The sequence below is a fragment of the Liolophura sinensis genome, chromosome 7 (genome assembly GCF_032854445.1).
Source record: "Liolophura sinensis isolate JHLJ2023 chromosome 7, CUHK_Ljap_v2, whole genome shotgun sequence".
Classification (NCBI taxonomy): Eukaryota; Metazoa; Mollusca; class Polyplacophora; order Chitonida; family Chitonidae; genus Liolophura; species Liolophura sinensis.
Window position 1 is genome coordinate 14,364,960 of NC_088301.1, and position 15,694 is coordinate 14,380,653.

Below are 15,694 nucleotides of genomic sequence, written 5' to 3' on the forward strand. Positions count from 1 at the left end.
GTAATTCAGCTGCCAAAGCTTAATTGGCTGTATTGAAATTTGGATTTTCCTGGGTTGTGAATTTTGAGTTTTAGGCAGGTCACCTACAGCCACATAATATGGTAATGAATCTGATTTGTTTACTTATATTCGGCCCGAGTGTAATATACTGTAATTTGTAAACTAAACCAGATTTGGTCTTTGCTAAAGTAAGAGATGAGAAACAACCAACAAAATACATGTGAACAAACAGGTGCCCTTTGCAGTTTATGTTTCAGACAGTCAGATATGCACCTTCACAACAGATTTGAGAATAAGCAAGTGTGACATGTTGGACATAAGGTAGGCTAAATTTAGAAAAGTGATAGCCTGTTTTCTCTCCATCCAGAAACCACAGGTTGGTGTGTTACAGGGCTTTGCCAATGGCTTTAATTCTCTACTTATGAAGCAACAACTGCCTTGGGATGAGCAGCAGTGCAACTCTGTCAATACATCCGCCATTATTACTCATCAATAAACTCGTCATGTACTGGAACCATCTCTCTCTGATCTCCTGGATATCCAGTTTTTGTTATCAAACTACTGGTTCAGTTCTAAGAAGAGTGGGGTTATGGGAGGGAGGGGGAGAAGAGGGCGGAACAAGCAGAAAGGACTGAAATTCAAGAACCACCCAAAATGGCTGCTACCATCCCCAGGCTTACTATCAAAGATTCCAGAAGCCTATTTCTGTAAACCATGGCAACCAGGCGCTGCTAATAGATCAATACAATCTCCACAGAGCAGGCTAAACTGGAGACTGTTGCTGAACTGAATATTTGAGAAGTTGCCTTGTGGTAAATGGCGACTTCAAAGACAAACTAGGTTCAGAGTGCATGTACCAGATCATCTGCTGTTCCTGTGTAGGCGATCAGGTCTAAGTCATTATTCAAAAGAACAGGACTATTGCTGTTCAATTCAAATGACACCGATGACAAACCACCCCATCTGTCAACAATATCATGTCTGCAACAATCTACATATATAGGAAAATGTCTGCCCAAAAACCTACCAGACATTAAGCCTGAATGATAACCTCTGATCTGTTCCGCAGTCAAACAGCCTTGATAGATTCAATGGCATCTATGAATGAACAAAGCAGTTCAGTAAACAATGTCTTACAACATCACATCCAAGCCCATGTTCCATAAAACTCACTATTATTATGGACACATGTATTGAGTTATAGGGCTTCAAACAGTTAGAATTTTTACTACTCTGTGTTGGCCCTTGATTTTTGAATGTGTACCAAGTGCTGATATTCAGTACATAAACAATATTTCAGAACATTACACAAAATTAGCTGGACCCCAAAAAACAAAGAGATCATAAATCTCTGGGAATAGCCTTAATATACAGCATATGTCTCTGACAGGGTATTGCAGGTGAAAATCACTTGTCAAGCAATCAGCTGTGTACACGGTACAGTCAGGCAGACCTCATCAATCTTGACGGCAACAAGCTTCCGCTGAAGAGTAAATAAGCAGAGAGCAGTGATCTGGATATAATAGGATGACCTCTGTGTTCAGCTCAATACGCTACATCACAGTGTGATCAGTGATGTTGAGTCCTCAGATTTGACAGATCTTCTGCCAGCGTTGTATCAAGGAAATTCAAAGCAGCCCGCCCTCTAATGGGCTAACCGAGCTGGTCACATCTGAGAGAGGTCGACACTTCATCTACGGGGAATATACTCTGAATTAAACATTGCACAAGTATGGCCTCACTAAAAACCCACAGAAAATCGATGGAGACTTGGGCTGATGGTGAAGCTGGTCTCATTTGAGCCTGGCCTCAGACAGCTGCTGTAATGTACCCAGAGAGACAGGCAATCCGTCCGCAGGCAAGACACATGCACGGTTAAGATTGTGGCAACTAGACATTGACGTAACATTCTCCTCATAGGAGGATTTCATGTCTTAGGACCCAACAGATGTTCCTGATAAATCTTGTGAGGAACCAGTTGTCAGAGTGCTCCCACTCCCCCTCCCACCCCATAGTTCCTAGTACAGGCAATATAAAATTCATACGTCAAACACACCTATATGCATGTACGCAGTAAGAGCGTTTCCTAATGTAAAATGTTGAAGGTTTGGAATTGTGTTTGTTTTTTTTTTTCAACAGATTGCCGCTCACTATCAGCTGATGCGACCTCGGCTGTAGAATCCTTGAGCCATTAATGCTGCAAGGCTCAAGTAGATTGTCCACAAATCCTCTGCGAAGAACAAATCCGAGGGCGAGCTCCGAATAAGAACTTAGGGCACTTGTGAAAGTATATCTGCTATTTCTAGTGGGATCCCATTGGCTAGTCTTATTGTAGATAGCTAATGGTTCATTGATTTGTAAAGCATGCTCTCCGTGTTACCTTTAGCAGCAGTTCCTTACTCTTGGTCCTTACTTCCTCCCAAGGTTTCAGGCCAGCTGCTGAAAACTCATTTGTTTAGTCCAGATCTATCACTGGGGACTTCTTGCCTCATAAACTTCCGGCAATTCAGATTTATCACAATACCAATAGCTGAAATAATCAGCCAGTATGCGCTCATTCTATTACAAAGTTCATCGGCTTCCTTGCTCTGCAGTGAAAGCTAACTTATACCCTGAATGAGATTCCCCTCGGAGAAAACTGCCAGACCAAACGATGAATATGAATGGTGAATTAGACTGTGATCAGCATTACACAGTACACGGTCGACATTGTACATTGTAGGTGCTGGTTTCAAAGCAAGCCGTAAGAGTTATGATTTGTAGTCATGAAAGTGAACAATTTTGGAGATGATAGTATCCTGAAGGGGGCAAAAAAAATCACGCACAGATTTCTCCAATGGCAAAGAATGGTGCCCTCTATTTTTTATTCAGCTGGGCAACAGGCAACAATCTCATCCTTTACACATTAGTACTCCTTGAAAAAACAAAAAGCACACTGGCTACATGTAACAGTATCCATTTTATGTTTTAATTCAGATAACAATGTAGGATACACAAATACTCAACAGTCTATTTATTTTTATTTTGAAATGAATATATCAGGGAACAGAATGAATATGCACATGTAATGATGTATGAATGAAAGCTATGGAATTGCACACAAAATGCAATATTTCCTGTCTAAATTTTGAAACCTACACAACAGATATTTACACTGAGAGCTTTTGTTTACAGTTATGACTAAGGTCAATGTGTACCTGAAGATGACAACTAAAATTTTGCTGAAATATTAAAACGTCAAATGTGCGATGTCTCAAATGCTTCAGAGTATCTATGCTTTTTGCCTCATGCTACACTTATTGCTGGACCAACCCATCAACAGTGTAGACTGTCTGAGCACTTCAGAAGCTACATACATGCACACTTCATCTCGTTGCGACAGTTTCAGTATTTCTGTCTGCTTTGCCTTTCATCAGGGCCAAGGGCCAGGCTGTTCTGGGGAGAAGTGGCGTAACAAGTGAATGCTTGGTTTTGTTAATAATTCCCTTTCCTGGCTGTGGGTCGAGGCTTTTGGCGTGGAAGTATTGATCTCCTCGAGACAGTCTCTCGTGCGGAGTTGTAAGGAAACCATTTGCTCTAATGGAGAGCATTCGTGTCCCCTTTGCCCGGCCAAGCCGCCACAACAGCTGTGTGATGACCACTTTTACCAGCTACAGCCGAGGACCCTTACACGACCCTAATTACACCACAGAAGGTCCCCCATACTATTTTTACAGCCTCTTAAACGAGTTTAATTTGGGAAGTGTCAAGACAAAAAAAAAGAAGAAAAAAAAAAGCAGTTACAGTGATCCTTTACTATTTGCAGCATGAATCTGGAAATAGATAATAAATTGTGAAAAGTTACGTTTAAAGCTCAATAAAACAAATAAATGTAGGTACATGACATGAAAATAGAGTCTGTTGCACACTTCAAGCAACATGCACCTCTTATACAGTTTAAACCAAGACTGTTTTTGTTTCATTGTGGAATCTATTCGAGAGATCACCTGTCTTAAGGCTATATGAGACAGACCATCAATTCTGCTTTTAGTTCGACCTCAGTATGCGTATAGGTTGATACCACGAGGAATACCGATGAGATGAGATGATAGGCACACCGTTTATCAAATAATAATTCCTAGCTGACTTGGCACCGCAGCGGGATGGGTATGGCAAAGCGTGTAGCAGCTGGATGCTGCTGATAATACTTGACCACGGCAGCACCTGGTTGGAGGGTGATAGAGCAAGCCCTCGCATACTTGGCCTCATCATGCTTGATTTGTGGCACTCGGTCCCTACGTTTATCACCCTGCATTTCCATAGATTCAATTTGCCAAAGCCCTATCAGCCTGTAAATTCATATTACCTTCCGAAGTGTCTCAGTACTGCTACACTGCACAACCCCAGCTAGCAGAATCCAGGCTAGCATGCAGACATAAAAATGCAATTGACGACTGTGGCAAGGCCGTAAACTTGAGGCTATGGTGGAAAACCAGGCTTGTTTTCAGCAGAGATATTCGAATAAAGATACTACCACTTTCGGCGAAACAATGAATTGGAGTATCTTCGTTCTCTTATCTCAGTAATTCAATTTAGGTAACTGGTGAAGCCCTCAGAATATGCAAATGGAAGTTTTAGTGTGTTACTTGAAGCACAGGAAAAAGGTTTCCAGAATGTGTTCATGTGGGAGGAAATATAACACACACACCCACATTGTGCGAAACGGAATGAGATTTTATCACAAGGCTATATCTGCAGGGATGAGGATGTAATCCCATATTGACCTCTTTCAAATGCATGTGTGTAAAACAAAAGCATGGGAAGCCTTGTAACTATAACTGTACCAATCAAAACAGGTTTATAATCAATAAACTAGTTAGATGCCTAAATGTATTTACTCCAGCTCAAGCACCTAAAATATGCACACACACACACACACACACCACTCCATATTTATTGTCTTCAAGCACTAAAATTTTAAAACTTTCAAGAAAGATATTTGTAAAAGCCATCCATGACTTCATGGTTGCTGGAAAGTTTTGCTGTAGTTTGAAGTTTTTTCACTAGAACTCAAACAACTACAGCACGAACACACGCACACTTAAATGTTACTATTTTAAGCAATGTAATTTTTTAGCGAAAAGGTATTTGCTAAAGTCAGATATTACTCTGTGGTTTAAAGGGAGTGTGGTTTTATAAATCTGTAAAGAGTTAAAGAGTTAAAGAGATCCTTCAGCTGATTCTGAGACCAACAGTTACTCCCTGATTTCCTGTTATCTACTTCTCCCCTATCTATGCCGGTCTGGCTGGATGTCTACGAAAAGCTTGATGGACTTTAGATGTGCTGGGTAAATATCCTTCCCCGCAGATAAACATATTATTCTGCACGAATCCTCACTCATCATGAATCATTCTCCTATCAAATATCAGATTGTAGCCAAGGAGGATCGAAGAATCTATATAGCTCTTCAGAATCTGTGCCAGAAACAGTTTTTCTGTCTGAGATCCAGTTTGCCATGCTCATACGTGGTCCTCATTTAACCAGAATCAGTAGTGATGATGGTCCACCCTATGCAACAATCACCCAAACTTCCTTTGAAACACAAATGATAGGAATGCTTGGTTGAACGTAAGACAATAAAAGAGATAGTCTTCAGATAACCAAGAAGTTCATGGCCATGCTACAAGTGCCATGATGATACCACATCTATGATCTATGGTCAAGTGGCTTTACAAGCTTTGAGAAGTTAACTGTCAAAAGGGAAGACTGTATAAAGGAAAAAAGTACAAGTCATAATGGTAATCCTCACTGAAGATTAAATTATACACAAGATTAGATGAGCGACTACAGCATTGAAGATTTTTTTCCTTAAAAGCCCACAAATCTAGTTTGCTTTTTGAGACAGAATTTTAGGTCTTCGCTAAGCAAATGAGTACTTCAGAATTTTCTTTTTTATTTATTCAATGAATTTAATCAGTGAAAAAAACCTCGAAACCTTTCCATGTGCAAGTATTTCCATCTCCACGGGTACACTCCACAAAATGGTGTGTACACTTGTTCGGTGGAAACTCTATATGGAATCCTCCATCTTTTGTTACATGGTAACCATTCTCTAAAACAAAGATTTTTTGTTCTAAGTTATATAAAATTCTGTGTTGTGGTGCAAATAAAGCAAAGGTGTATATGTGATGTGTTTCACAAACACTGCAGTGCAAGAGCTGAGAAAGGTGTTTGATGAACTCTTCACAAATACATGTACATGTAATGTGTTTCACAAACACAGCAGTGCAAGAACTGAGAAAGGTGTTTGATAAGCTCTTCACAAATACATGTATTTGTATAACGACCAGATTTGTAAGCATTGATGTCACATCAATATCCAACTGTTGTATTCAACTTGTAATTTTTGAGAAATGTCATAAAGACCTTATCGCAAACTCGTAATACTGCAAATACAGTTGTTCTTATTGAGCCTACACACATATAAATGGACATTCCCCTCAAATATGTCTACAGCACCATCCCCGAGAGGAGTGGCAAACTTTTCATCAGAGAATGTGGTCATAACATTACACAGACCTGGTCTGATAATTTTCTATTTCAGCCAGCTAAATATCTAGCCTTCGAGCATGAACCCAAATTACCCCCAAACTCTGGGCTAGTATCAGCACTGTCCTGCTACTTGGTATGGACTTGCCACAGAAATCAATAGACACGGCGCTAACCAGAAATGGAAGCCATATCCGTTATCTGCGTGCTCTCATCAATGACCCAGCATTCAATACCGATTAAAGATTCAACACCGTAGATAGCCTATACAGGAGTGTAACTGAGATCGCTAAATAACCAATATGGATGGCTTCTGTTTCACTGCTACAATACGTGCCGGTATGGAGTTTGTCATAGAACAGAGTGTATTTGATTATCTGGTGCATATTGCGGACAGTAATTGTATAGAAGTCTCAGCTTACTGACAAGTACATCAATAATGTTGAACCAAACATAACTTAGGTGCGTATTTAGCGGTAATAATGATACACTTGCATTTGTAAGGCTGTCATAGCAAGCAGTATATACAAGCGCTGCATTTTACAACCACAAAAATATTCCGTATATTACATATTTTTTTTTCTCTGATTATAATGGCTTAAACCAAGGTCTGTACCCTATCATAAAAGTAAATTTGTAGTGTATGTATTGAACACTGAAAAGTAAATTACCTTCACACACATATTTAAGCGCGTGTATCTTTATCAAAATGTGTGAAAATCATTATTATATTGTGAATTTGAATAGTCGAATACTGGAATGTGACTCGCATTTCGAAACATAACCAAAGGGGTCATCTGTATGACAGCCTACGATTGGTCAACTAGACTGCAGAGGACAGCCTCATTAAGTGCACTATGAACAGCCCGATGAGCCTGTCTTGATGTGCAGACATGTGCTATTATTTAGACTTACTGTGATCTTCGTCTACCGGATAGACGACCAATTTGGCGCTGGCCCTGGCTGGTTCTCCCAGTCCATTGTCTGCCACACACTCAAACGTGGCATCGTCACGCTTGGCCCGAGCTGCTTCGATTCTCAACACAGAGCCATGCTGCATTTCCTGAGTCAAATAGCGATTTTTTGTGTTGATCTTACGACCGTTTTTGGTCCAGTGGAATGAAGGGTGAGGATTGCCAGACGCTTTACAAAAGAAGCTGACGATGTGGTTTTCAGCAACATTTTGATCCTTGGGCGCTTGAGTGATTTTTGGTGGATCTGTAAACAGAAGAAACAGAAAATATCTAGGATTAGATACAAGGATCTTCTAACAGCATATTAAAGTTAGGTCCAAATGACTAGAACATTGGGAGACCAAAGAAGATAGGTGTATGTTCGACATGTACATGAGTGAAAAACAAAAATCTGTTGTTAGGAATGGTAATTACAAGGATAAGAGAGTTATCTGTCTCTGCAATGAAGAAGTCGGTTCTGTGGAAAAAAAATGTAACTGTGACACATGAACAGCACAGATGGAGTCCTGGTAACCCAACCACAATGCCCAACAATCCCTCAAAACCAAACGTTTAATGTACTAAATTATTTCCAATACCTGGTGCAGATTTAAATATTTAATGTTGAATGTTATTTTGTTGGATAAAAACTATGATTATTAACCCCTGGTTTGTAGGCTATGCTTATGTTTCAAGTAGTGTTGCTTAAATATTGTAGAAGGAAAAGGGTTACTACGATATTCAAGCAGGGCAATACCTACATACAGTATGTACTTGTACGTTATATAGTAAAATTCAAATCTGTGTACAATGCAATCTACAGGTGTGTTTACCATACATGTACAACCCTACAGAATCCTATTTTTACAACCCTACAGAATCCTATTTTTACAACCCTACAGAATCCTACATGTACAATCCTACAGAATCCTACATGTATAATCCTGCAGAATCCTACATGTATAATCCTGTAGAATCCTACATGTACAATCCTACAGAATCCTACATGTATAATCCTGCAGAATCCTACATGTATAATCCTGCAGAATCCTACATGTACAATCCTGCAGAATCCTACGTGTACGACCCCAAGGAATCCTACATGTACAATCCTACAGAATCCTACATGTATAATCCTGTATAAACACTATACGCCTGAAGTATTAGACACCATTTGGATGATACTAATTGCTCTAGCAGACACATTGCCGATGTATCATGTACACCTACATTTACGTAGACAGGTTTGTTTTTTTCATTCTCGGTAAATTGTTGTCTGGAATGTACATCTGCAGGCTATATAAACCACTGGCAATGATCATGATGAGCATTAATCAAAATAATAAACCAGTACCTGTATGGTTATTCTGTTAGAAAGGAAATGTCAGACTGTGTATTTTAATCTTAATAAACAAACATTGTAGCTAGTGGTCATACTGTGTGATGGGAAACTGGATCTGAGACTTACACACTAATCTTTCGTTGTTCAAAAAAAAAAAAAAGAAAAAAAAAACCAAACCAAAAAAAAAAAAGGCAAAGCATCCCGTCATCAATATGTCCACTCCATGAACAATTTACATGTTTACATCAGCCCTAGGGATATTAACAAAGAACAACTTTCATGGCTGGTTAATATCGAATGAAATATTGCAAAAATGATCCACTTCAGCTTTATGTATTTTTTATTCTGCTTTGGATATCTTTTGAATAGATCTCCATAGTAAACATTCTTGAGATTTTACACTTGAAATGCAATACTTCTAGATATTCATATCTGTGTATACATATGTGAACTATACCACATGCGTGAAAGCTCTTTCTACACAAAAACATATTTGGTGTTCACGTTGGAATACAAATACATGTACATGTATGTCCTGAATGTTATGTTCACGGTGTTTCATTGATAATAACGTGAAATGTTTTCATGTTTCTCCTAGGAAACGCCCACATACTTGTAACATCTATTTCTTTATTACATTACATACACTCAAGATATGTACATGAATTCTCTGACAAACTAATACATAATACCATACTGGTGGTGGTATTTATTTAAAGAGTCCCATGCAAAGGGACATATGGTATAAATCTTGATCGGGCTCCCAGACGCGGTTGGTGTCCTATGACCACACAGATAATCCCAGAAATAACCTACCATGAGGGCAACTGCTCAGGTAACACATAATTACAGGTGAGAAAACTTAACCCAGCTCATTTAAACACAGATACTCTGAACATTATACATTCCCACAGTTATCAGTAGACAGGCACCTACAGATATCAAACCTAGCCAAGGCACTGATAGTCGTACTCAAATTACAACCTTTGCAAAATGTTGCAATAAAATTGCTTACCTGAATCCCTCAACCATTTCCCTTAAGAAAGAACAACTTTCAGAGCAATTTATGCACATTTTTAAGTTGATTTTGGAGACAAATTTGTATAGGTCAATTTCAGGGCTTCACCAAAAATGTAATTTTATCACTATACTCAGAATAATGCCTTCAGAGTATGCTTGAAGAAACACCTTTCAAACATGTGAAAAGGTTGAAGAATTACAGCTGATATGAATTTCAATCATAAAAATGCCAATGGCCAGGAAACTGTAACACAAATCAATCCCGATACATATCTCTGCGACACCTGCTTACAAACACACACAGGAATGTCCAAGGTTCAATGCACTGGATTTTACTGCTGCTAGGGAATGGATCAATAATGTTTTGCCTGTGATGAGAGATTTACTGATCATTATCTGACTATCTTTTGTTAGTTACAGAGCAATCTAATTCTTTATTACATGTAGGAAATGAAAGATTAATGATTCAGACATGAAAACGAACCTACGGTAATCGTAAGTTATAGTGATGATCAGGTCTTCCATGTAACAAGTAATATGTATGTCTGCTGGCAAGAGTCACTGCATGACCTGTTTAACTACATGCTGGCAAGCAGGGCCACATTTATGAAAAAAATTGAGGACTCCCAAACTTATGCCTGTGTGAACAGTATTTCCTAAAATGCAAAAGAAAATGATGCTGTAAGAGCTTTTAAGTCCAAAAATGAAAGAAATTTGCATAAAAACCAAACTTTTTATAGGTCAACAATCATATTTTTGTTACTTACATGTACTTGCTTGTTCTTAATACAGCTTGATTGGTTTGGGCACCTAACAGTTTGGGTTTTCAGAACTGAAGTAACTCTAAATTTTGTCTTGGCAAGATTCGAGAGAGAATTCCTGCTTGCATGCAGGATGCTACATGTGGGCACAAATTAGCCTAAACTGCAGAGTTTTGCTTGACCTTATTTCCAGTTCCAGGACTGGAAATTCTGCTCACATTCATGTACAAACTGAATGACTAACTTGTACTGCTACCCAATACCTTAACAAGAATATCAAACTTGGATTTGTTGTATTCTGTGACTACCTTTAGGCTGTCTGACAATGACTGGACAATTACTTGTTCAAAATGCTTGGACTACCCCTAATACCTTTTGAAACTGAACTTCTCAATATGCTGCAGGGGGTAATGTCAAAGACATCAACAGCAGACAAGGGCCTCACATTTATAATGAAGTGGACTGGTGCCTAGACAAGACAAAGGCATGTCACAGATGTGTCTCAACAGGGCACATTACAAACATAGCATGGGGAAATTTTAGACAAGTCACATTTGTTATGGCCCCAAATAATTCACAAGTTGAGCCGACAGTGCCACAGGAAGCTAAATGAATTGTGGAAATGACAAAGAGTCCTGGGTGTCTGGAGCAGTTGGGTCTGTTGACAGCTGAAGTAGGTGTAGCGTCTGGAGGAGACTGGATTGTTGGGACTATGGGGGTTCATTACCAGACAACACAGACCACATGTATAATTGTCACTTCAGTCGGTTTTCTGGTGACGCAATAAATCATATTTTTTCAAACTAAACAATATCCTGAAAATTTTACATATATTTAGAGAAGAGTTTCAAATGCAAGAAAATAAGGTGGTTTCAGTTGATCCAGACAAAAATAACACTGAGATGTTGGTCACAAATTACACATAAAATATCAGCCCTCAACACCAAATTTTTCATCACAGAGGCCTGAAAACAATGGCGATGTGACACTGTTAAATTTTCACTTGTAATATGGACAGGGATGTTATCATTAAGATGATTACACACATGTTAGTACCTGAGCATGGATATTCCAGTCTGCTTCATTAGGAACACTGTTGGTTTTGATTGAACAATGATTGAACAAAGTGTAACAGATAAGGATGCATGCATATCCCCTACCCCCCTCACCCTATCTGACATGGATATACCTCGACACTGTTCCCTTCTGTATGTTGTTCTATCTGCAACCATTACAACCATAACAGTCGTCATGTACAATTTTACATATGGTCTTAAATTTTGTGTAAAAATTATATCTTTGAGGCAAATAAACATTGCTACTGAAACTTATATTTACCCAACAGAACATCATCGTACCTTCCAAAAACTTTCTAAGATCAATGTAAATAGGGCAAATTGGCTTACAAACAAAAATGTTGATAGATCATTTAACTTCTGAAAATCTGACCTCAAAAAAATTATCTTAATAAAGAGGACAAATTGATTTTATGAATGCAAGTTCTACAATATATAACTACTATGCTACTCCTTCTGTTAGTGATGAATTTCATGGCACCTCTCATTAATTTCCACCTATATGTACAAGATTTTCTTCTTTTATACATGTATCCAACGGTAAGGGCAATTATGATACACATGCATCCATGAACTTTTGGAATTGTCTAGTGGGTCATCAATCATAACCAAAATGTCGAAGGGTAACAGCATTCTGCATACATCTACAAGATCCGCAATCTTTTCTTATACACGATCCACGATCTTTTCTGTCAACTTTCTAATGGTCAACTGGAATAGCATGTAGCACGTCATAGAGCCACAGGTGGTTGCACGAGGGCCATCATCTGTATGCTCTTCAGACATTCAAGGTTACTATATGTGGGCTATGTGAGAGTGAGGGGGATAGGGGTTAAGATACATGTATGGTATTTCTTGTTGAGAATACCAGGGCACTTGCCCTTCAAATTCTCAGGGCAGAATGGCCATACCTCTTCCCTATTACTTACGTTCCAAATATTCGATGTACCGGAATACGGTGTGGTTACCTGAACAAGATGACGAGTGGGTTAGTTGGGCAGTTAGTAACACCAGGGATGAGAGTATACTAGTCTTTATATTGGGGAGAAGAACAATCCACATATACATGTACACCTACTTTTCTCTGGAAGTTCAATACATTGCACACTCAGAAACAATTCTGTACTTCCAAAGTTGCCCTTCCAAATGTTTGTGGATCAGTGTGAAGTTTCGACCTCAAAACCGTCACTTTTCATTTTCACACATCCGGACACAATCCTGTACTTCCAAAATTTCAATTCCAAATGTTTGTGGATCAGTTTGAAGCTATGACCTCAAAACTGTCACTTTTCATTTTACAGGCATAATTACAGGCGAGATAGGTTTATAAATCACACAGGTGTGCATTGATTTAGGGAGATTGTTTTCATCCCCAACAAAAAGAACCTTTTGGTTCAGCTTCTGTGATTTTGGTTCATCTAATCATTGCAACAAACCAAATCCCAGTCAGTAATGCTTGCATGCTTTGATGTTTGTAAGGCAAGTTTTGTCTTGTTGAGTCTTTTTTTTTCTTGTGCTGTTATGTGATGTTCCAGAAAGTATGTTCTGTTATGACATTAATCAAGTTACATAAGTTTAATGCCCCACTGATAATAGTAAGACCTTTAAACTCAAAATCTGCAAGTACTACTGCTCAAACCATGAGGATCCATTCAGTATATGAAGCATTCAGCTATGAGAATAAAAGGCAGTTCTAAAGAAAGTAGAACCCTAACTGACAAGGGGTAGGACATTTCTTGAACCAAATCTGGTAGGTCAGTAACACTAAGCATAACTAGAGTTCTGTCTTAGTGATGCGGAATGAATCACAGAAACGAAAAACAGAAAAAGTGTATGCCCAATATTATAGTCTTTTTGCACACCTGTATGTATAGGTACATATACAGTACTCATCATCTTTGCTGGTAAGCCGTGAAGCACAGAATTTACACTCTGGCTATATTTGATATTCATAACTGTTAATATTCTTTGAAAAAGCAAAACCGTTCATTGTAACAAACACCTATGGAAAACAGTAACAAAGGGATCAGGTAACACCTCCAAGTCAGTTACGGTTTTTGTACTAAGAACCATAATAATAAAACTCATCAGAGAGATCAGGTGACTTCATCACTATTGTAAATACATGTACAACCCACACAACAAACCATGGGAAGCACATCTGTAATACAGATCACATACAAATACGTTTTCAATCCACATGGGGTTATAATACTGGATGATGATTACTTTTCTTCTGTACATTACTCCACACAGATAAAGATCATCACAGTGCAACGAGCGATTTTGCAGGTTTCGTCCCAGGATAATTCAGTTGGCGACTTGTAATTCCCTGGTTCAGGATGTGTTGTACAAGTAATTACTGATACAGCTGCTGGAATAGTGCCATTAACATCACAGACCACAATTCTGTGTGTCTGCATCAGTGGTTAAAAAGCTGTGAAAGGATTACCAGGGAACTGTTTGCATATTATATGATAACAAATTACACCATCAAATCTGTCGCAGGTACGTGATGATTGGCATCAAAGTGATTGTTTAGTTGCCCAGGTGGGCAAGATTAACATGTATGTTGAACAAGTAATCTCACTTAACCAGCTATTGTACACATGTGCAGGCCTAGCACTTCACTAACAAATAGCCAGATGGTAATATAAAGCATGATAACAGATGTGAAAGAGTATAACACAGGAGGCAGATATAATGAAGGAGGCAGATATAATGAAGGCGGCAGAGAACAACTGTAATACCTCTAGAGGGCAGGTTGGAATAACCAATTCTACAACACTGGTTACATGATGTTATAACCAATTCTACAACACTGGTTACATGATGTAATAACCAATTCTACAACACTGGTTACATGATGTAATAACCAATTCTACAACACTGGTTGCATGATGTGATAACCAATTCTACAACAGCTGATTACAGTCACAAAATAATTGAAGGCCGTTAACTTGACTTAAACATGCTTGTACATCTACTGTGGGTACTGCTAAAGGGACTTTTCTCGAAAGCCAAGGAACACAAGTGTCACGTTATTATGCCAGGTGTATATTACATTTACATGTACATCTGATGATGGTAGCAGTTGGTCTGCTAATATGTAATAACACTATACATGTACAGATTGGCATAACTTGAACTATGTTTATTTGTTTTAGTCAATTACATGTACATCTACAAAGTCAAATATTTTGTAGACAGCATTTTGTTTCCCTAGTCTGGTCCTTCAAAACTGTTTTAAGACTTAATGTCAGAATTAACCTTCAAGTCAAGTCTTCAATTTTGACTTACAACTATGCCCTCAAATTATTGTGTAACAGTATTTTAAATAAGAACTAAATCTACTGCTTTAATAATTTGACTTAAAACAATGTCATCAGCCGCTGAGTTTGAATAAAATTTTAAATACACAATATGACCTTATACCAGCATTAGCTAATACACTCTGGAACAACTGGAGCCAGAATACTGACATATGAATGGTTATGGCTTAACATCACATTGGTAACACTGCAGCCGTATCATGGCAATGCGAATATTAGGACCATGTGCCTCGCCTGGTGTGCAGAAGATTAGAGATTTTATTACTGCATGAAGATTTTATTACCTTTAATATAGCCTGCTGGGGTATCTAATGTAAAGGTAAGTAACCCTGTCCTTAGCTCTACAGGCGATCAATATGGAGAGCAGGGACTGTGATAGTATCAATGTCACAGAGTGGTACACACCTACAAGTATCTGCAGGTGGCAGGAAATCTGCCTACTTTGGTCTATCTGACACATGATTAAATTATAGTTACTGACTGGAGCAGGTGGGTATGTAAGAGAAGCTGAGCAGCCAGTCAGGCAGTCAGCCAGCCAGCCAGCCAGAGTTAAGAGTCTCTACGCCTGTGGGTACAGCCTGGCTGCCTGTTCCTGCTATCACACAGGAAGGCCCTTAGTCCAGTGGACAAGTTTCGCACAGGGTGGAGATACGCTGGGCTGAAAATCCCCCCAAGTCATGA

General features: G+C 38.7%; 1 protein-coding gene across 8 annotated transcripts in view; it reads right to left on the reverse strand.

Moving 5' to 3' along the window:
• The window catches only part of LOC135471941 (tyrosine-protein phosphatase Lar-like), a 187,020-nt gene that overhangs the window by 84,074 nt on the left and 87,252 nt on the right, over nt 1-15,694 (reverse strand). For 5 of the 8 annotated variants that reach the window (XM_064751389.1, XM_064751393.1, XM_064751388.1 and 2 more), the window contains exons 1-2: nt 12,611-15,286; nt 7,445-7,747 (exon numbers count right to left, since the gene is read on the reverse strand). In XM_064751389.1, the coding sequence (XP_064607459.1) occupies nt 7,445-7,747; nt 12,611-12,749 (442 nt within the window). In that variant the 5' untranslated portion in view covers nt 12,750-15,286. Of the gene's footprint in view, nt 1-7,444; nt 7,748-12,610; nt 15,287-15,694 lie in introns of those variants that run through there. The other 3 variants (XM_064751390.1, XM_064751392.1, XM_064751391.1) reach the window with 3 other exon arrangements.